At 42.2% G+C, this 23,472-nt stretch overlaps 1 protein-coding gene across 2 annotated transcripts in view; it reads left to right on the top strand.

Annotated features, from left to right (window-relative positions):
* Window positions 1-23,472, top strand: part of KSR2 (kinase suppressor of ras 2) — a 757,356-nt gene that overhangs the window by 498,433 nt on the left and 235,451 nt on the right. For both annotated transcript variants that reach the window (XM_073676379.1, XM_073676380.1), the window contains exons 10-13: window positions 5,823-5,991; window positions 9,659-9,745; window positions 10,231-10,297; window positions 18,295-18,343. In XM_073676379.1, the coding sequence (XP_073532480.1) occupies window positions 5,823-5,991; window positions 9,659-9,745; window positions 10,231-10,297; window positions 18,295-18,343 (372 nt within the window). The remainder of the gene's footprint in view (window positions 1-5,822; window positions 5,992-9,658; window positions 9,746-10,230; window positions 10,298-18,294; window positions 18,344-23,472) is intronic.

Here is a 23,472-nt window from a genome sequence, read left to right as displayed (position 1 = left end):
CCTCTGACCTGAGCGGCTGCTGACACCGGTACCGGACCGCTCACGGGTCCCATAGCGCGCCGGGGTGCCCGACGATGAGTGGGCCCCCCGCCTGCTCAGAGTCCCGGCACTTTCCCGGGTGCGCCGGGTGCTGATGCCGGCCCTTCAGTGGTATTGCTGGTTATTTGAGGGTGTCGTCTCTTTGGGATATAGACTCCAGTATTCTAAGGCCTTACTTTCCGCATAAAATATACAGAAAATATAGTGCTGGCATACATATGTGTAAATGACCGCACATTTATCATTACAGATAATAGATTACAAAGGCAAGACTTGTGTACAATAAATGAATTGATCTTGCACTGAAGTCTAGTTGCATCTAGATTTATAGGGATTAATGCAGTGTTATTGAACTCCCCTATTTATCATACTGACGGCTGGACCTTACACGACAAACACTTTTATTTTTTCATTTTGTGCCCTCCCCCCCCATTTCCTCATAGATTGTAAGCTTGTGAGCAGGGCCCTCACTCCTTTTGGTATGTGTTAAACTATGTGTTATTCTACAATGTCTTATCTTGTCTGTACATGTCCCCTCTGAATTGTAAAGTGCTGCGGAATATATTGGTGCTATTGTAGCACCCCGAGGACTCGGCTGCTACAGGGGTAGTGCACCTCGAGCCAGAGGTGTGGTATTCCACTCCCGGGTAAGGATGGAGTGTGGGACTGTGCTCAGCTAGCTGCATGCACTACACTCATCCCATTTCCGGGGGACAGATCAATGGTACTCCCACTAGGTGAATGTGCAGGTACGACAGTGTCTGTCCCTGGCTGGAGTGGGAGGGGGGGGTGGAACATCCCAGTAGTGTAGGGGCAGATAGGGGAGGGGCTCTGGGCATAGAGATAGGAGCCCATTGGGTGCTAGTCACCTGGGCTCACACATAGAGGGAGTATATATGGTGGGCACCATCTTATGACAGGGTCAGTCAGTCTGAGGAGGAGCAGAGCAGAGGAGCTCAGCCAGGAGGGCTGACAGGGAGCTGTGGCTCCGGCTGGGCCCAGCTCCGGGGCCAGGCTTGTAGTGGAGAGGAGGAAGAAAGGCCCAGAGATGCAGAGCCAGAGGGAACCCTGAGATCCCACAAGTTACCGGGTGAAGGGTTGGCGGAAACGGGTACCGGAACCCAAACTGGTGGAGGCTAATGATCCTCAGCCAGGAACCGGAGGTCGTGGTCAAGTTTTGCCACGACCCTCACCATATCCACCAGGAAGGCACACCACGAGTAGGGTCAGGAAAGCCAGAGAAGGTTTAACCACCAAGAGGCCCGAGGGAGCCGGACAAAGGTGGATCCCTGGTGGGGACGGCCAGCAGAAAGAGAGAGAGAGGGGAGCTCAGGACCACGCTCCGGAACTGCCTGGGGGTTAGCCGAGTCCCGCACCTGGTGAACGCAGTACGGCTCGGGTGGTCACTCCCGGCCGAAGTGACTGAAGTACCATCTGTGAGTAAAAACCCTGAAACTGCACCATACGTTTCTGACTCTCCTTGCTGCACCATCACAACCTCCATCATCTACACCTGCTGCCCTGAGGCCATACCCCTCCCGTTGGGGGTTATACCATCCCCGCTGCACCATCCTTCCACCGGCCTCAGCGGTCTGCCCTGCAGCGGCAGCTCCAAAGCTGCATTCAACGGGTGGCGTAGTCATCCAACATCCACTGCTAATAGACCGCCACTTAGTTTGACTCCCTGGGCACGGACCGGGTCACCGCCACGAGACTACTACCCCCATCTGATCCGGCTCCGGGTAAGCCCCCATGCGCGCGATGCCGCACGACACAGAAGGCCCAGGGGCGCGTCACTATAAAAATAGTTTTTCTATTATTGTGATAAGTAGATTATACCAAATCTTGAAGTTCTCTTATCCATAGGATAGGGTACGACTTCCCAATCGCTGGCGGTTTGACTGCTGGTACCTCTATCGATCCTGAGAACCAAGACTCTGAAGAGACCCCCTTGTGAATGGAGTGGTTGTCAATCATGTGCACCTCTGCTCCATTCATTCTTAATGGTACTGCCAGAGATAGCCAAGCGTTTGTGGTCTTCAGCACTCCCATTAATGGAATGGAGGTGCACATAGATGACCTCCACACCATTCACATGGGGGTCTCTTCACACCCCTGGTTCTCAGGACTAATATGGGTTCCAGTGGATAGGACATAATTAACAATCTTGATACAACCCCTTTAATGGGGTTGGAGGGGAATTCATACTACAGAAACCTCTATGATTAAAGGGAAGTGGACAGGTTCCTTGATCGTCACTATAACAGTCTGGATGGGGATTATGTATTCTGATAAATTGTTTTATGTGGCACATTTATGTTCTTATCTTGTAAAGTTGAGTTTTTACCATTCTCTGTATACAAATGAGGCAGGACTAATCTGGCAGAGAGTCTCTTCCCCTAGACTAGTACTGCCTTGGATTTTCTCCCTAGGCTTGATAACAGCCTGTCTAATGATTTTAACTTAACGAGTTGTGCATACAGGCTGTCAATCATGTCCAGGGAGGTGTGAATAGAGGATCTGAGGCAGGACTAGTCCAGGGGAAAAGACCCTCACCGGACTAGTCCTGCCTCATTATCATAGGTGACACTGCAAGATCAAAGTTCATTTCTACAAAATAGGAACGTTAGTGTGCAAAATAAGACGCCTTATGAGAATAAGCAAATCCGTTTCTATACCAGTATAGTAGCAGTTTGGGACAGTCGGAGAACCTGACAAGTTCCCTATAATTAAGTCTGTTTTTGAGAAAGTTAGGTGACAACCAATATGCCAATAGTGGGCACCCTGTTTTGCCTGGAAAATCCAAAATGAAACATGTGCACTATATACAATGATATAGAATATAATTATGGTAAATTTTAAGCACAGAACAAATTAAGAAGTTATGATTATTGCAACAAATATTTCATTATTTATATATATATATATATATATATATATATATATATATATATATATATGTTGGAGGGGGGATGTTTGGAGGGAGGTTGATATTTATTATAATTTTAAATATGTTTTTTCCTGAACACTAGGGGTTTCTACTGTAAGTTTTCCTCTTTTTTTTTCTCCCTCTGAGATTATGATATCAATGTAGAAAATGCAGTGCCCCAAGCAAACAGCTTAAGCAATAAAATATAATAAAATGGTGAAATGTTTGGGATAAACATAACACTAAACTAGGATTGAACAGACGGACCAGAAATAACAGTGACGCTTGAAATAGAGAGCAAAATGGCAATTTTATCTGAGATTATTACATAGGTTCCTGCTTTCGTCTTCAGACATATATGTTTCCCTGCCATCCCTGAACAATTCATTTGGGCGAATCTAGACAATGACAAATATTTCCAAAGGCGCTTTATTTTCTTTTTAGAACAAATGGCTTTATATATAGAACAGAGCCGAGACATTTACATGAAAAAAATTAAAAATGCTTTAATAAGTTGCCGTGTGAAGATCGTTTCCTCATTTGACTTGAAATATATTGGGCGTATAATAGAAAATGACAGTCCTCTGCATGTAACGTATATGATACGTTCAGAAGTAAATGCTTCCTTACCACAGAGCTTACACTTCAGTGACAATTCCCAATAGAATATTAGAAGAATAATTTGTGTATATATTGTATATATTATTGAATTTTTGATGTTATATTATCTTAACCTGATTTATTGTTTATTGACTTTAATGTTATAAGGCCATTCATTGATTAACGTCACAAGGTTCTTGATGAATGCGCTGAAGATCATGCTTGAGTTACTACAGGAGCAGTGGGCGAGTGACAGAGGGGTTATGCTGAGGGCACAATGTTCACTTGTTCCTTTGTAGAAGTGACTGGATGGCTGTGGAGCCATCTGCTTCCAGCCTCTTCCAGATGGTATGTAGGGATTTTAGGCATTGTGTCTTTACATATAAATAAAATAAGATAATGAAAAAACAAACAAACACTGGTGAGGAGGAGGACTGAGAAACTGTGTGGGAAAAAAATCAGGCTCAGTGATAGCAAAAAATCAACTTGTACCTTTTGCATCCAGACTTATCTTATAGTCATTCCCACAGAACACGTGGGCTATGTTGGGGCTAAGCTTTGGTTTTTGACAATGCATTTCACCAAGTCACTATAAGTTGCTGCCTTAACTCATTGACTTCACTTGTACTTTGCTTGCTGTTTTTTATGAGGGGCTTATGACTGTTGCCCATCCTGACATAGCTACAGAACCACTGAGGCTCCAATAATTCAGATAAAACTGCAGTATTCTTTAACACCTCCATGTAACGCCTAGAGGAGTCCAAGCAGCTAAGATATAGGGATTTGTTTGACAGTGTTTTCATGCTTTATGGTTATTGATTGCCCTACCCTAAATAATACAGTATTGGTTATTATATAAGGGTAAAGTTCAGATCAATCTGTGGAGGATCAACTTTTAGTCAAATTTTCTGAAATTCGCAATTCCACGCAAACTTAAACTCTTTGAGATTCATTTTGAAAGGATCACAAAAAAACCTAGTCTGGCACCATTTCCCACACTGCATCAGAGAATGGGGTAATGAGGTTTTGCGTGGCTACTCCCTACTACTCTACAGCTCTGATATTACATGGCACATGGTCTACCCCATTTATCGAGAGGACTATGATGGCTTGTTTGGTGTTGGCCAATACCTGGGTTGTCAGTGGAGCACAGTAGGGTCAGGACTGGCAGCTTGTATGGCAGAATCACCGGGTAAGTAGGCTATACAGATCATCAACGGATGAGGAAAGAAGAAAGGCAGCACTCACCAAATCCAAAAGATAGCATTGTTTTTTATTGTTGCATATAGGACATATGAGCGGTGTGTAGGAACAGGAAAAGGCGGTGAGGGAGGTGTTGGACTTCATCTCAGTTGCAGTTTTTATGTGGGGTTCTGCATGCACTGGTTATTAGGTGTGGTGGTGTGGTGCCGGAGTGTTTTTTTCTATAGACTTGCTTTCACTTGAACTTTAAAGCAGATACACCCTAAACCAGCAATGGAAAATGTGGACAATCCAATAGCAACCACATCCTCAAATACTCCTTTCACACACAGTGGATTATTAGCAGGACCGGAAAATGCGGGGGAGTTTTTTATGTGTTGGTCTGCATGCACTGGTTATTAGGTGTGGTGGTGTGGTGCTGGAGTGCTTATGTTCTATAGACTGGCTATACAGATCATATTGAAGCAAAATGTCTCTCTCTCTTTCTCTATATCTGAGCAATTACAAACATTCCAGTAATGCGATTCCCGGCAAATTTCTTTGATTTGAATCAAATTTTGGGGATAAGTCCGGCAGAGACTGCAAATTTGAATTTCAAATGATCCGCTCATCTCTAGTAAAGAGCCCAAATGTTTCTGAGTTTAGCCATGCAGACAGAGTAGAGGTATAATCTATGGTGCATACTGGTGGCGATTAGTTAATTACTGTGAGAAATTTGTCAAACAACTCCTTATAGCTAAGTTTCCTAATGTCTGTGAGTGTAAAAAAAAAGCTTGATTAGGATTCTGTTAACCACCAGCCCAACAGAGTTTTCCAGATGGAAATGGAAATAGTGGTGTTAGACCACACTATACCCTATACAGATCAATATATACCTATGATCCACCCTGACTTTGCTGGTTTGCATTTATTACAGTACTGTGATGATGACTACGCGGTCATGTTAACCTATACTTATAAATTTCTGAAAATGAGTTTTGTCCAATGTGTCACTGTGCGTCTGCTCTCCTCTCATCTGCTTCCAAATGTATTATCTCTTTTGTTTTCCCAGGACCACATTCCAGTGCCCTACCAGCCAGATTCCAGCAGCAACCCTTCCTCTACAACATCCTCCACACCGTCCTCACCTGCTCCTCCGCTTCCCCCCAGCGCCACCCCACCCTCTCCTCTCCACCCATCCCCACAATGCACCCGCCAGCAGAAGCCGTTCAACTTACCAGGTACCAAAGCCCACCTGGGACAGACAAAGAGCTTCACAACCTAATTCTGTGCTGCATTACTGACACAGGAAAGGTTACATTAGTTATGTCACATATCAGGGGGTTCTGGTGTGCTCAGTAAATATCAATAAACGTTGGCTGGAGCATTGGAGGGCAGATTGTCTTTATACAACCCTATAGGTTGCTCTATGGACATGATACCTACGTAATGATGTATGCATGTATCCCTCATATCCTCCTCACAGCTCAGCCTGTGTGACTGTATATATGAATATTAGACGTTTTGGTTTAAAGCAAGAAGCTAAGAATGCCCCAATAACCAACAGATTATTAGCCAGTCTGCTTGTATATGTCTGGTAATACTTTGTAAAAGTTAAAGCTACATCAAAATTGGTCACTATAGATTATTAGCCTTTAAATTTATGTATTTTATTATTTTTTTTAAATGGTATCAAATAACTCTATTTGCAAACGATTGTATTATTAATATCATTATTATTAATATCAAGATTGTGAAAATGTAATCATATATCACATATTTGCAAATTCATAGATACTACCTTATTGTGACTCCTGTACTTTTCGTATCCTGCTGCATAATGTAGGAAATAGCCAAAATGTCAGGTCAAATCTTCAATGTGAGCAGCTCAGGAGAAGAAATAGCAACTAACTGGACCAAGCTGATATCAGTCAAAAATGTGGGTGTCTTGTGCATTTCCATTGAACTGTCAGGTTAGGTGCTGTTCACATTAGCGTTGGAGGCACTATGGTCATTGCCTAAAACTGTCAAATTTAATGAGAAGCTCTGGGGTCTGGGGAGAGATAGAAGTGCACACAATATAGGGCAATACCATCTGGTAAAGGATAAGTATAAGCAATGTTATCGCTTGCCTGACGGTATCATGTACAGGCACAACAGCTATAGAAGCGTAGTCCCGTGGCTGAAGGAAATGGTTCTTCCAGATGTATAATGGCAAAAATGGAAACTGTCACGTTTAGGTTGGCAGCGCAGCGGGAATGAAGAGCCATGGTATTCCAAATATTATTTTTATTAATACCAACGCGTTTCTGCACCGGACTGGCGCCTTTCTCAAGGTATAAAAACCAAGTGTGCAGGGTAAAACAACTGGCTTTTATACCTTGAGAAAGACGCTGGTATTAATGAAAACCAATTTGTAATCCCAAGGCTGTTCATTCCAGCAGTGCAGCCAGCCTAAACATGACAGTTTCCATTTTTGCCAAATTTAACGAGAAGAAATAATCACTCTGAAACTTACTGGTTTGTATTACTAATTGTAACTAATACGCATTCAAAATAAAGAGTTTATTTTTAGTAATATCCATTGATTTTATATATTTATAATAACATTTGATCTGGCCAGCAGTCCAAGCTTTTATTGCCACACTTAATAACCTTTCAGCCAATTATTCAATATTTCGTCTGTAAATTTCTGTTGCTAAAGTTTTGCAGTTAAAAAAATAGTTATAATTTATATTCTCCTTAAGTCTTTTTAAGTTTCATTTTTTCCCCAACATTACCTTCCAGCTTAATTCCTGATCTTGCTGTGATAACCTGCATTCTGGAAATATAGTAATTAAATTAGGCACTGTGCATATAGAAAACTGCTGGATAACTAGGTAACACTGCAGCATAGGCGCTCATAGAAGCTTTATTTCTGGGTTGACTGATTTTGTTAGCAATCCTGCTTATAGGGAAGCTACAACTGAGAGTGAGTAAAGAAATAAGTAAAGACCTGTTTTAAGAAAGTCATTCAACTTTTTATGTAGATTTTATCTGTTTACTAACACAATGGCAAATTTATTCTTCAGCTTCATAAATATTATTTCCCAGTGTAATATCTGTGTGCTAGGGGTTGACAAATTGTTACATTGAATACTTTTTCACAACCATGTCTGTAAATATGAATCTATCTATAGTATTTAATGAGCTGTTCCCACAATGGCATTTTTTTTATAAAGCACAGTTTCTGCCTTTTTGTCTTTTTTTTCATCCCCTTTTGCACCTCTATACATTCTGCCCCATATAACTGAATGAGTGATTCTCTTGTTATCTGCTAAAACTACAATCTCCAGGAGCACCCTGCTTCTTCTTAGTGCTGCAGTCCCCTCCCTCTGCTCTCTTGTTTGACTCCTGATAGAGATATATAGAGCTCAATATAGGCAATTTTTATTTTATTAATTTTATTTATATGAATGAGATGACCATTGATATTTTTTAATGTAGTGACTGTGACACACTAATTGCTATAACATGCATCTCAAAGCAATGTGGATACAATCAGGGTCGGAAGGATAGGTGCATCTGTTTTTCATGAATTAGACAGGGTCATTAGGTGCAAATGCAGCTTGTATCAATCTTTGGATCTTTGGCATAGCGTAGCTGAGTTGTGCTGATATCCGTCTGTCAAATGTTTCATTAGGCTACAGTCACATATTCAGTATTTGGTCATAATTTTACATCAGTATTTGTAAGCCAAAACCAGGAGTGGAACAATCAGAGGAAAAGTATAATAGAAACACGTCACCACTTCTGTATTTATCACCCACTCCTGGTTTTGCTTACAAATACTGATGTAAAATTATGACCAAATACTGAACATGTGAACATGGCCTTAGCCTTGCACTCTATTTATCCATCTTTCCAAGACTGTTTAACTCCTTCTTGATAGGCAATTTTCATTTTCAGCTTTTATTTTTTCCTCACCTTCCTTTAAAAGCCATAACTTTTTTACTTTTCCATCACCATAGCCATATGAGTGCTTGTTTTTTGCAGAACAAGTTATAGTTTTGTATGACACCATTCACTTTAACATGTAATGTACTAGAACAGGAACAGGAACATTTCAAGTGGAATACCAAACCTATATAGTTTTTTTTTATTTAAGTGGTGAAAAAAATGTGGACATTTGTGTTGCCATGTTCTAGGACTTGTAATGTGATGAAGTTGTACCATTCAGGTTTACATATGACTTTTTGTAAGCTTTTTATTGCATTTTTTTAGGGGATATGACAACAGAAAAACTGCATTGGAGCGGAAACTGAGTAGAAACTCTCAAAATCCTCAACAAAAACTCAAAACCCCTCAAGAACATGGAGTTTCTGCTCAGTTTCCTCTCAAAAACGCAAGAAAAAGACTTTGTGTACGCATAGCTATTTACAGTATTTACCAAGCGGTTAATTTTATATTTTGATATATCAGACTTTTATAGATAAAGCGATATGTTATTTTTAAAAATTGGGGACCCGACGTTGGATGTACTCTTATGTTGTACGTTCGAGAAATGCTTAATTAGCTCAAAGCTTAACTAAGTCCTATCCTATTCATTTAAGGCCTAAGCAAAGCAAGATGTGAGTCTATAGATCAGTGTCCCATCTAAACAGAGATCACTTGGTGATTGGCAGATGGGCTCACTTACTTTGATGAAATTTGTTGAAAGAACCTCACATTTTTACATATGTAGCAATAGTGGAATCTACTGTGCATATATAATGTTTGCAGGGTGCTGTTGCATAATGCTTGTTTATATATCTAATTGAGTACAATCCTGAGCATTACCAAATCCTTGAGGGTTATAGAAATGTCTGTAAAGCCCAATCAGATAACCGTTATAGATAACGTTGGCCTGAGATGTTTCTTTTCTTGTAGGGTCGAATAACGCCTCTCATCCATGTACCTCATCTTTGCTGCAAGGTTCTCATTACTACAAGTACAAACAGCAGTTCATATTTCCCGGTAATGTCCTTACTCTATTCACGTTTCTTGTGCAAATCCTTTTTCAGAAAGAAATAACCATTATGGTGACATCACTAGGAGAATTGATAATGTTAATTTATGGAGACCTATGGAGCTGAGCTACAGAGTTTCTTGTCTAATTCCTTCATCTTGGTGTTGCTTTTGATAAATATTTTAACATTACAGCGTACCTGTGTGATACAGAATAAAGCTCTATGCTTCGGACGCCCAGCCTTCAGACAATGTTTGATGTGTCTCTAGACACTCATTCCACAGTGTTATTATATGGCTTGATTGGTTGGTTTATATCTTATAATATCTGTTATGGCAGAGATATACAGTAGTTGTAGATTAAGAACTGGTATTTAATAAATATTACTAAATATAATGTCATTACAATGTTTGCATCCTGTCAATATTGTCATCCTTGTTGAATACTACGTTTTTAGAAGCGTTCTTCTAATCCTGCCTATTATTTCCTATAGATGTTGTGCCTGAAGTCCCTCCCCGAGCACCTCAAGTAATCCTTCATCCTGTAAACTCTAATCCAATGTAAGTGCTCCCTGCAGCTTCCATTCTAATTTTCATGGTGTTAAGAACAGTTTTGGAATTTCTTTTTTTGTCCATCATAGTAAAAAGAGTAATCTGCTGCTTGTAATTTACACAATATTATATTAACCGTTTTTATAGTCTATATTAATGCACCTCAGCAGTGAAAGTACATTTAACTATTCTTCCAGGGACTGACATACCGCATGTGCAGGTGGGTAAGCTGCACAGGGGCCCATGGGTGAAGGGGGTCCAGTCACATTCCATGTATCCCAATCAGAATGCTGCTGTGATTGTGCTTTCATCTCCTATTGTACACTGTCGTCTTCCAGGACGTTGCAGAATGTGCTCCAAGCATTTCTCTGTGCTCAATAAATTCCTTCATATCTGGTCAATTAATTATTTGCTTTTTTTGAAATCTGGTCTTTCCTGGTCTACTTTTAGCATGGTAGACAATTACTTTAGCAGTAAGTTACTGCCTGCACTACTAAGTATAAGAGGATTTTTTCTGCTTAAAGAAATAGTATTTATCTTCTCTACAGTCATATTGTACTGGTACAAAGAGATACATCTTTTAATACCAGTACATCTCTATATACCTGTATTTAAGGTATATTATTATATACCTCTAATATTTAATATTTTTTTCCTGAAAAATTATTTAAATTATTTAAAAAAAAAAAGGAAAATAGTTATGATAATCACATTTTTTTTAATAAACATCACAAATCACTAAATAACATGAACATATTTTGTATCACTGTAATAAACCATACAATACAGTGTAAAGAATATTTACAGTGATCGGAAAATGGTGGTGAAAAAAATGTTTTTTTTTCTTCTTCATTAAAAAAATGGTAAAGGGGGATTCTCATGTTATTAAACTGCTTTAGTTAGTTAGCATGAAAATAAGCAAGGCTACAATTTACTTACGTTTTCTTTCTGCCATAGTTCTCCTAATATTAGAGCTTTTATCTAAAATATTGCACAGCTTGTTTCCATGGAGTATGCATAGTATTTACATTCTTGGAAAGGAGTTAACTCCCAGCACCCCAGCCACCTCTCTACAGCCATTTGATTTCTATACAGAAGTTAATTGCTCCCCTCTCCCCCTCTCATACCTCCTGACAAGCTGCTTTTATAAATCTTGCAAAATCACCAGCCACCACAATCAGAAGCTTGCAAGGCAGTTCCCCTAATCTAGGCTCTCACTGTCCGGAGCTGTGTCCTTGTTCAAATGCACTGTAAATTTAGTGAAGCAGTGCAGAATCCCAGAACAGAACACTTATAGCAGAATGTGTGACAGCAGAACTTGATAGTTCTACTAATACTGCCGCTCTGTTATTACCATAATTGTCACTGAAGGAGGAGTGACCGTCCCACCAGAAACCAGGAAGGGAAAAAGACTGGAAATCTATGTGCAGCCGAACACACAAGTTCAGAATAACCCTTTAACACAAATGTTATGCTTACATACATTTACAAAACTGGCACTTAAGGAAATTGGAAGATTTTGCCACACATTCTCGGCCCCTTCTGTGAAGCTTCACTAACTTGTCAAGAACGTTGTGGAACTGACTGGCACTGGCTTAAAAATGCCAAATGTTACACATGTTTTAGACAATTTTGCGTCATTTCAAATGGTTTTATGTCAGAAATCTAGTGAAAATTGTTTGATGAATCAGGGCCAATGTTGGTATTGCATTTCATAATTCCCATTTGACTGCTAACTAACATTTGGCAGCAATGTTTTTGACACAAAAACGGGTGGCAAAAAATAAAATGCTGATGTGCAGTACTCAGCAGCATCCGCTACACATAGGATAGAGTTATGCAGCGTAGCTTTGTTCATTGGTTACATCTGGCTACTGCTGGGGCTAGTAGCAGCTAATCGGTGAGGGTGCACGGTGTGATATTGAGGGTGTGATCTGATATTGAAGACCTATCCTACGGATAGTCAAAGAAAAGCAATGATTGCTTTTATGCAAAACTTATGAAAATTACCCAATAGGTGTATGTGTAAGCTGCAGCAAAATTCGGGGTTAAACTCTCTATCCTATGGATAATTTCATCATCGTGATATGACCAGAGAACTCCTTTAATGATTAAAAAATATACTAGAACACCTTTAATGGGTTACATAGGAATTCAGTTTTGAGTACGTCTTATTGTTTCGGTAGGTAAGCTTGTTTTAAGCCTTATGGATTCCAGTTCTTTATATGGATAATAATAAAAGGCAGTATAAAGGGGTGATAGTATTATTATGTGCTTACTAGAGCCCCAGGTTTTAATACATTGTGAGACCCAAGATGAGTCTAAAATGCACAAAATCTAAAGTCAGACAAACTGGCTGCCAAGGAACAATGTGCCCAAACTGCAGGGGTTTTTAGCCTTATTTTCAATATACCTAATCCCAGGTACAGATACGTAACTTTTTCATTTCTTGATCCTTTCAAGATGTTTGTTCTCACTTTGACCATTTTCTATTCCTCTATGTGAGGTTCTAAAGTAATTTTCTCATTTTGGCATCTTGAATGTCTGGATTACATAAATATGCTTTAGAGCTGCTTGTCTATCTTTTCAACTAAAAACTAAAACATAAAAAGAGATTTAGTATTTAGTTTAAGAGACCAAATAAAATAAGATATAAATTAATCCTCCGGCAGGGTGCAGTGTGGGCAGCTGTATAAACAGAGAAAATAAAATGAATTGGCAATCATTAGGGCTCCTACTTCTGACTTTTTTCTGCATTTACATTTTATTCGCAGTGCCATTACCTGATCTTGCCAGGATTTAAAATGTGCAGGTTTATTTAATAAGGTAACCAAAAGCTGAATGCAAATATGTTCATCTTAGCGGGTTTAGGAGCTGCACAGGTTTGATAAATATCCTGTGCTCTCCAATCCTATTTGTGAATATTGATATCTTCTTTACTTTGGCATACATTCTGGGCGCATATTTGAAGTACTGATACGGATATTCACATTGCTATGTTGTTGTTTTTTTATTTTGCAACAGATGAACATTCACATTTTAGCATAATTTTCGTTTTAAAGATATAAAGTTTTTTAATTTTCTTTTCTATTCATGTGTGACCCTGTAGATTGGGGACCCATCTCAACAGAGGTCATTCACATTTTAGCACAATTTTTCATTTTAAAGATAGAAAAGAAAAATCACAAAACATTATATTAATTTGTGAGCCTGTAGATTGAGGTCCCATCTTAAGAGTTCGCCTTGACATTAGCAGATATCACATAATTTGTTCAAATGTGTGGAAAGAATTTCACTTTTTTACCGGTGCGGCAATAGTGGAATTCAGATATATGATGTTTGCAGAGTGCTGGTGCATAGTGTTTGTTCATATATCTACAGTATATGAACACTCATTTTCATGAACTCTATTGTAAGCACATATAGTAAAACATATTTTTCTGTAATAAGAAAATGTTATTAACACTGTACCAGTGGGGTAGCGTGGAGAAAGGCATAGGGTGCGGCTGCCTTGGGTGCAAAATTCTTAGTGATGCAAAATTTCCAAAGAAAAAGTACAAACAAAAAAAAAACTGAAAATAGTTGTGGTGTCTCTAGTGCTTAAGGTCCTCGACAATGCAATTTTTTTAGATTTCCAGTCAAGCACCACTTTGAACTGTATTGGTGTCTACACGACGTTGATACAGTTTGACCGTGGTGGAGCAGGAAGCCTTAGGCCCCACCACTCCCTATGCTGCAGGCAAACGGCTGCTAGTAGGCCAGTGGCATTGTCTCTACACTGGTGGGGCAATGACATCACTGCACTGTACCACCTGTGCCGTCCTGCCTTGTGTACAGGGGAGAAGAGGACTCAGCCACCCGGATTATGTGACTATAAACTTTATTTATCATTTTTGAGGAGGCACTTATAGAACATCATTTCTTTTTAAGGGGGCATTAATACTTTCTTGATGGAGCACTCAGGTGTCATCATTTGCTTTAAAGGGGATTCAATGGGTATTATTACTGGGTTAGAGAATGCAATACTTGACTTCCCTTGGTGCTCAGTCACAACTCATGCTTTACCATTGCACTGTACCAAAGCTACAGTCTGTGTTTGTAAAATTTCTGCCCAAAATAGATTACTGATATACATGTAATCTGTAAATCAACAATTTTATAAATTATTAATCAAGTATTGTCACCGAGGGCTGTGAGGACAGACAGTGTTTCCTCTGAGCTGAACGAACTGCAAAGGAAAGTATTAAGACAACATACAGATTCGTTTAGGTGGCTGTGCTCTACGGACATGGAAAGCACATAGACCAATATGACCCAGTGTGCAAGTGCAGCTGATTTTTTATGCAATAAAGGAAAATGATTTATTAAAACCCCATTCACTAACATTGTACTGTTCTTTGTTGCAGAATTTTAGGGTAGCTTTAGCAAGTAAAATTCTACGAATATGCAATGTGTGAATCCATCTATGTGCAGGCTCTGGAATACTTGTCCTCATTCAACTAAATCACTTCCAGTGTTTACACCTTAGGCTGTGTGCCCACAATGTTTTTTTGGTGAGTTTTTTGGCGCGGATTTGCAGCGTGGAAACGCTCCAGAAACGCATTGCATACCTTATCCCATGACTTCCTATGACATTCTGCAAGTTCTGTGCACAGGATTTTTTCTGCACTGATTTTACTTGCAGAAAAAATACGGACATGACCAATTCTTGTGCGTTTCTGCATGTGTATTTTCCTATACAATGCATTGGAAAAACGCATGGCAAATACGCATGCAAAAATGCGTCAAAAACGCATGTAAAAACCGCGTTCGTTTTTCTGCCAAGGAGATGCAGAAATGCTCAGGAAAATTTCTGCTTCATTTCTGCATCGTGTGCACTAAGCCTTAGCAGGATCTCCGAGGATGAGTCTCTTTATCTCAAACCCTAAGGTTTAACTATTCTAGATTTTAAAAGGAAAATTGAGAAATTGTGACGAAGCGATTTCAGGAAATTTCAGGAAGGTTTTGTTTGAGTACTTATTCAACTCTAGTCTATTTTTATAGTATATTATAGTATGTATGAGTTGTATAGTATATTTTTAGATAACCACTGTCCATATGCTGTATTAAAGAGCATTTTGTTACAGATCTTTATTACAGAGCCTTTCTCAAGGTAAAAATACAAATATCTTTATATTTGCTTTTTCTACCTTGTGAAAGGTGCCAAAACGCGTTGGAATGATAAAGAACTATTTTGGAACACAAACTTCTCATTCACTGCAGCAAAACCCATTCAACATGACGTTCCCCTCCTCTACTACATTTTCCCTTAGGCATTGTTCACACTGTGTTTATGTTGCGCGTCCTGGGGTTCCGTCTGAATCTTTAGAAATGGGATTCAGATGGAAACCCCAATAGAACTATAGACTGCAATGACACAATTACAGTTCATATGGACTCTGAAAAGATGATTCACACGTAAACCCCAGTCTTCCTGGATAAAAGCAGTATGAACAGGACCTTTTAGCAGTCTTGCTGGTGAAAATAGCCCATACTAACTTCCACAATATGCTTTTTAACAAAGATCTTGAGAGCCAGATCTGCCATGTTGGCAGATAAATTATATTTTCCTTCCCACCAGTCAGTTAATTTGTCTTTGCCATTATAGTAAAAAGTATGGTATAGCGACAAGGTGAAAACAGAAAACTGCTTGTTCCATGTGTCACTTGACAATTCTTGACAGATCCACGTTTATTACTAGAAATGTCATCGTCATCACCAAGAATAAGCCGGCAGTTTAGGTCTCCAGGTCCAGATATTGTAAAGGTTAAATAGCTGCAGATTGGCTCATTACAGAGCATGCATTTATGATGAATACAAGAGGCATCACATAAGTTTACAGGAATGTATAGAATGAGGACATTTCTCACTGCAATGGAAAGAATGCGTCAGAGGAACAAATAGACCTTTTACGTGGATTATAGCTGCTGATCAGCTTCACTTCTCATAGCTAATGTTTGACTTTACCTATCATTATAAATACACTATATTACCAATCACCATAAATACATGCAGTGTGTGTGCGAGGGAGATTTAGTATGTTGTAAAAGCTGTGCTGCTAAGGCTACGTTCACACAACTATATTTTCAGTCTGAGTTCAATCCGTGATAAAAAACTGACAGCAGTCGGACCAATGTTATTCCATTGGGCTGTTTAGATGAGCGTTTGTTAATATGGATCTAATGTCTGCTTGAAAAAAATTGCAGCATGTGCTAGTCTTCTGAGACTCGCCAATCCAACTCTGTACGACCTAATTAGTCATAAAGCGTCTGAGGTTCACAGATACATTGCAAGTCTTATGCGTAGGATACTATATACGTTCTTGTAAATTTTAATAACCGCTGCTGTATAAAAATGGATGACCGTACAGATGAATTAACGTCCATTTTTTCTGGATGAAAATTGGACAGATTTTTTATACACTCGTGTGGAGACTACCAGAGCCTACCAGAAATGAAAAAATATCTGAAAAGTAATCAAAAATAAAGATTAAAAAAATAAAGAACAAAACACGAATCAATTTTAATCAAAAACTATCAGAGATGGCGAGAGAGAGCTAGGAATCTGAACATTAATTTAGGATGGCAGCTGATTGGAAGGGCTGTGTACGGTAACTGTTCACAGTAGTTTATGATTTGAACTGATGGTCGTCTTATATAAATGTAGCTTCCAATACTATGAGAACAGGTCTCTGCACTAAAGCCATTTCAGAAACAGCTTTTTTCACATCTGCCAAACCATTTTGTAAAAACAGACAAAAATGTCAGGAAGCCACTGAGGTTACTATTGGACTATTTGGTTGATATTTACACTGCATTTATTCAGAAAACGTCCATCAGCTGTGCTAAGACGAAAAGAAAGAAAAACACTCATTTCACAGGAAGTGTGTGGAAACCTGGAGTATGATCTCAGTCTATAATTCTTCTACAGATGATACAGTTTGGAACAAATAATCTTCACCCCTCCTTTTTCATGTCTGTAGGAAGAAACTGAGACCCAAGTTAAAACTGCAGCCCCATTCCACCAAAACCAGTTTAATCAATTTGAAATATGAATAAATTAGGATTTTTTTTGTCTCTACCCCTTGACATGCGCCATGTGCCATTTGTCTCTACCACTTGACATGCGCCATTTGTCTCTACCCCTTGACATGCGCCATTTGTCTCTACCCCTTGACATGCGCCATTTGTCTCTACCCCATGACTTTCTATAATGCAAATAGAGCAATATGTCATATTAGATGGACAATGTATTTAGTGACAGCTAAATTGCAGTCATGTCACAGCACAGGGAACATTCACAGAGTATTGTCACTACATAGAGATATACAAATAGCCATTTTACAGAGGAAGAGAGCTGGTCTCTCGTGCCATCCATTGGGGGTAGTGATCCTAGAAGTCAATGTTGACTCTTTAGTGAGGCTTGCCACATGACTTGGGATATAAAGTCAAACCAGGATCTTCTCTGAAAGGAAAAGACTTTATTTGTAAACCACCTTTTCAGGGGTTCTTGCTCCTCGGCCGTGCAAAGTAGGAGACTGGTTGGCTGATTGAGAGGCCCTCGACTGAGGGGCTAAGGGATTAACAATTTCCTTAGGAGACCGCAATAGACAACATAGCACACAGATAAATGGATAATTTACTCTGCAATTTGTCCTGAAAAGTTTTATTCACTTGACAAAGCTGCATAAAAATGATTACAAGCAGAGATGTCCCAATGGTAGGTGAGCTTGTTACAAATTTCACAACTGGGTTCAGGAGCTTTAAGTTCTACCTTTGAGAGTACACTTTGGAAAATGTACGAAAAGCTTACACCTTAATCTACTGATATGTTCCTGCTAATGCTTATGTTATGACTTTAATAAACAAATTTAGAAAATCACAAATTCTATTATGTTAATTATCCTGTTCCCGTGACATTATCCAAATATCAGTAATTACAACTGAATTTTTTATTATCTGTTCCAGTAATGAAGGAAATCCATTACTTCAAATTGAAGTGGAGCCAACATCTGAGGTAAATAATTGCACTGGTTCATGTTTTGTGGGATGGCAAAGTTTAAGATTGTTTTTCTTCCTATATGCTGCAAATTGCCATATTATAGGATATATATTATATTATAGGTTTTTTGAAAGATGTAAGCACTATAAAACTGCCACCGATAAGTTTGGTCCTTGTTAAATGTTTCTTTTGGAGTACTGGATCAGTGGTAGCTGCAATATTCTTGCTTGTAAATTACCTTGGGTCAAATTATTTAAAGCACTATTTAAATATACAGTACAGAGCAAAAGTTTGGACACACCTTCTCATTTAAAGATTTTTCTGTATTTTCATGACTATGAAAATTGTACATTCACACTGAAGGTATCAAAACTATGAATTAACACATGTGGAATTATATACTTAACAAAAAAGTGTGAAGCACCTGAAAATATGTCTTATATTCTAGGTTCTTCAAAGTAGCCACCTTTTGCTTTGATGACTGCTTTGCACACTCTTGGCATTCTCTTGATGAGTGTAACGGGTCTGGGAGGCGGAACCTCTGAGCTACTATACAAAGGGGCAGTCCTTGTAAGGGAGCGGGTGACGACCAGGGAAGACGGGCAGGAGGTCACAGCAGGTGACCGGGACAGTCTCTGAGTGAACGGGCTGGAGGTCACGGCAAGTGACCGGGGCAGTCTCTGGATGAACGGGCAGATGGTCACGGCAAGTGACCGGGGCAGTCTCTAGGTAAAGGGTTGGTACGACCTGTGGCGGCTGATGATAGACGTGAGCTCCCAGGTGAGCAGGCGAGAGTCTCTGGATGAACGGGTGGTCACAGCATGTGACGGCGGAGCCTCCAGGAAGACCAACAGACAGGCGGCAGATGAGCGCTCCCAGGTGAGCGGGCAGAAGTCTCTGGACAGGCGGGTGGTCACAGCACGTGACGGCAGAGCCTCCAGGTAGGCTAGCAGACAGGCAGCAGATGAGCGCTCCCAGGTGAGCGAGCAGGAGTCACTGGACAGGCAGGTGGTCACAGCACGTGACGGCGGAGCCTCCAGGTAGACTAGCAGGCAGGTAGCAGGTGTGTGCTCCCAGGTGAGCGGGCAAGCTGGTCCATAGACAGACTGACAGGAGTTGGAAGGCAGACCGTCGGAACTCAGGCAAGCAGGCAGGTGGCTGATGTGCGCTCCCAGGTGAGCGGGCAGGCTGGTCCTTAGACAGACTGACAGGAGTAGTAAGGCAGACCGTCGGACCTCAGACTAGCAGGCAGGTAGCAGATAATCAGGCAGGAATCTGGCAGGTAACTGGCAGGTAACTGGCAGGTAACTGGCAATGGGACCTGAGGGCTGAAGCAGAGTAGTGAACAGTGCAACAACATTGCTCGGGCACCTCCATTTTGGAGGAGGTGCCTTATATATGGTGAAGTCCTCCGTCCATTGGCCGGGGACTCCTTAGGACGGCGCGCGCGGCCCCTTTAAGAGGGAGGGAGAGCGCGCGCGCGTGCCCTAAGCACAGTGGACGGGAAGGAGCGCGCGCTGCCAGCAGAGCGGGAGGAGGACGCCAGGCACGGAGCAGGGAGGTGAGGGGAACAGCGTCCCTGCCTAGCAGAGGGCAGGGACGCCGGCGCTACAGTACCCCCCCCTTTAGGCCCCCCCTTTTTTAGGCCAGACAGAAATTTAGCTAGGATAAGAGGGGCATGGATGTTCTCCCGGGGCTCCCACGTTCTCTCCTCAGGACCAAACCCCCTCCAATCTACTAGAAAAAAGGTCTTTCCTCTTACCCTTTTGGTGGCAAGAATGTTCTCTACCTCAAACTCGTCCTCAGCAGAAACCGGAGCAGGAGGCGTACCTGTAGACTTGGAAAAAGAGTTAAGTACCACAGGTTTGAGGAGAGATACATGGAAGGAGTTAGGGATCCGTAAGTTGGCCGGGAGTTTTAATTTATAGGCCACCGGGTTGATCTGACTGATGACCTCCAGAGGACCGATGAACCGAGGCCCTAACTTGTAAGAAGGTATCTTGAGTCGGACATATTTAGACGAGAGCCAGACTTTATCTCCAGGACGAAATTGTGGAGGATCCAGGCGTTTTTTGTCAGCGTGTCTTTTCATCCGTTCGGACGACTGGAGGAGTGCGGATCGGGTACTCTCCCAAATGGAGGAAAATTTGCTAACGAGAGATTCCGCAGCCGGGTTGTCCACAGAGGTGGAGACAGGAAAAGGAATCCGAGGATGCTGACCGAAGACTACAAAAAACGGGGATTTGGAAGAGGATTCGCTCTCGTGATTGTTATAGGAGAACTCGGCCCATGGTAGGAGATCCACCCAGTCAGAATGATGGGCATTAACGAAGTGCCGGAGGTAACTGGTCAGGTTCTGATTGATCCGCTCCACTTGACCATTAGACTGTGGGTGGTAAGCGGAAGAGAAGTCCAGGGTGACGTCTAGCAGTTTACAAGTGGCTCTCCAGAAACGTGAGGTGAACTGTACCCCACGATCCGACACGATGTGGAGGGGCAGGCCATGAAGACGGAAGATGTGGCGGATAAAGTCTTTAGCCAGCTCGGGTGCAGACGGGAGACCAGGCAGGGGAATAAAGTGAGCCATCTTGGAAAAGCGGTCAGCGACCACCCAAATGACCGTACAACCGGCAGAGACGGGGAGATCAGTTATGAAGTCCATAGCAATATGCTGCCAGGGGGCAGCAGGCACAGGAAGCGGAAGAAGGCGACCGGCTGGCAGGTGTCTCGGGACTTTGTTGCGGGCGCAGGACACACAGGCAGAAACAAAGTCTATTACGTCCTTGTGCAGGGTAGGCCACCAGTAGTGCCGGGCAATAAGCTGGAGGGTCTTTTTCTGACCGGCGTGGCCAGCTAGTTTAGACGAGTGACCCCAGTGTAGGATCTTCTCCCGATCAGGTACTGATACGAACGTCTTACCGGGAGGGAGACGATTTAGGCTCACGGGAGCCACCTGCATTACTCTGGCGGGATCGATGATATGTTTAGGTTCTTCCTCGAGATCGGACACCAGAAAGGATTGGGACAAGGCATCTGCTTTGACGTTTTTGTCAGCCGGGCGAAAATGAAGAACAAAATCAAAGCGAGCAAAAAACAAGGACCACTGGGCTTGGCGCGGGTTAAGTCTCTGGGCATGCTGGAGGTAAGCCAAGTTCTTGCGGTCAGTGTAAATTATTACCGGGTGAAGAGCCCCCTCGAGTAGGTAACGCCACTCCTCCAATGCCAGTTTGATGGCCAATAACTCTCGGTCTCCTATGGAATAGTTGCGCTCAGAAGAGGAGAAGAGTTTGGAGAAGAAGCCACAAGTTACCATTCTCCCGGAAGATGATTTTTGAGTAAGTACCGCTCCGGCTCCAGAGGAGGAGGCGTCAACTTCCAGGAAGAACTGCTTGTTGCCGTCCGGGCGATGCAGCACCGGGGCGGAAGAGAAGGCCTGTTTTAGGGAAAGAAAGGCCTCCTCTGCTTCGGGCGGCCACTCTTTGGGATTAGTACCCTTACGGGTGAGCGCGGAAATTGGGGCAGTCCGGGAAGAGAAGTGTGGTATGAAGAGGCGGTAGTAGTTGGCGAAGCCCAGGAATCGCTGAATGGCCTTCAACCCCTCCGGTCGAGGCCATTTCTCGATGGCAGACAGTTTCTCTGGATCCATTCGTAGGCCGGTCTGAGAAATAATGTAGCCTAAAAACGGAAGCGAGGTCTGCTCAAAGAGGCATTTCTCGTATTTAGCGAAGAGGTGATTCTGCCTGAGCCTGAGCAGGACCTGACGAACGTCCCTCCGGTGAGTCTGGAGATCCGGAGAGAAGACCAAGATGTCGTCCAGGTACACCACTACGCAGGAGTAGAGAAGGTCCCGGAAGATGTCATTGACCAACTCTTGAAAGACGGCAGGAGCGTTACAGAGACCAAAGGGCATTACCAGATATTCATAGTGGCCGTCCCGGGTGTTGAATGCCGTCTTCCATTCATCCCCCTGACGGATACGAACCAGGTTGTACGCCCCACGGAGGTCCAGTTTGGTGAAGATTCTAGCCCCCCTCAGACGATCAAATAACTCCGGAATGAGCGGAAGGGGGTACTTATTCTTCACCGTGATCTGGTTAAGGCCTCTATAGTCTATACAGGGACGGAGAGAGCCGTCCTTCTTTTTGACGAAAAAGAAGCCTGCTCCCGCCGGGGAGGTAGATTTCCGGATGAATCCCCTGGCCAGATTCTCCTCAATATATTCGGACATCGACCGGGTCTCAGCAGCGGATAAAGGATAAATACGCCCACGGGGAGGAGTAGTACCAGGTAACAGGTCGATAGGGCAGTCGTATGGTCTATGAGGAGGTAGTGTCTCTGCTTCCTTTTTATTAAAGACATCAGCATAAGACCAATAAGGAATCGGAAGTCCAGGTAGATTAGCTGGGGTAGGAGAAGGACGGACGGGATGGACGGGAACCAGACAGGTATTATGGCAGTCCTGTCCCCAGCGAAGGACTTCTCCGGTCTGCCAGTCAAGCACGGGTGCATGTCTCTGGAGCCAAGGTAGGCCTAGCAAGAGGGCGTGAGAGAGTCCAGGCAGAACATGAAAGGAGATACTCTCAGAATGCAGCATTCCCACCTGCAGAGTAATGGATTCGGTGATGAGTTGGATGGGGCGTGGTAAGAGGCCCCCATCCACGGCAGCAACAGACAAGGGTACAGCCAGAGGTTTGGTGGGGATGCGGTATTTCTCTACCAGGGACTGTGAAATAAGATTCCCGGCTGCTCCAGAGTCAAGTTGGGCTAGTTCGAAATAACGGTTCTCCCCGCAGACGATTGAGACTGACAGCAGCAGAGATGGAGAGGATTTATTCTTGTCTAGGTTGACCTCTCTGAGCGAACCTAGACACAGGCGTTTCCCGACCTCTCCGGGCAGGCACGGATCCGGTGCTCCTTACTGCCACAGTAGAAGCAGCTCCCTTCGGCACGGTGTAAGTCCTGACGGGTTTTGACCATCTTGGTCTGGTCAACCTGCATAGACTCAGGAGAGTGTACCTGGGTAGAGACGGAGGGAGTGATGGGTTTCTGAAAAGTAGGAGCTAGACATGGTAACCTCCTCTCACGGGTGACCTCTTTGGCACGCTCCTGGAACCGTAGGTCAATCCGGGTGGCAAGAGTTATTA

This window comes from Phyllobates terribilis, unplaced genomic scaffold, assembly GCF_046119375.1.
Source record: "Phyllobates terribilis strain yellow unplaced genomic scaffold, ASM4611937v1 Scaffold_1__5_contigs__length_1240528914, whole genome shotgun sequence".
NCBI lineage: Eukaryota > Metazoa > Chordata > Amphibia > Anura > Dendrobatidae > Phyllobates > Phyllobates terribilis.
The sequence above is the reverse complement of the archived record's forward strand: the minus strand, read 5'-3'. Positions and strand labels throughout refer to the sequence as shown.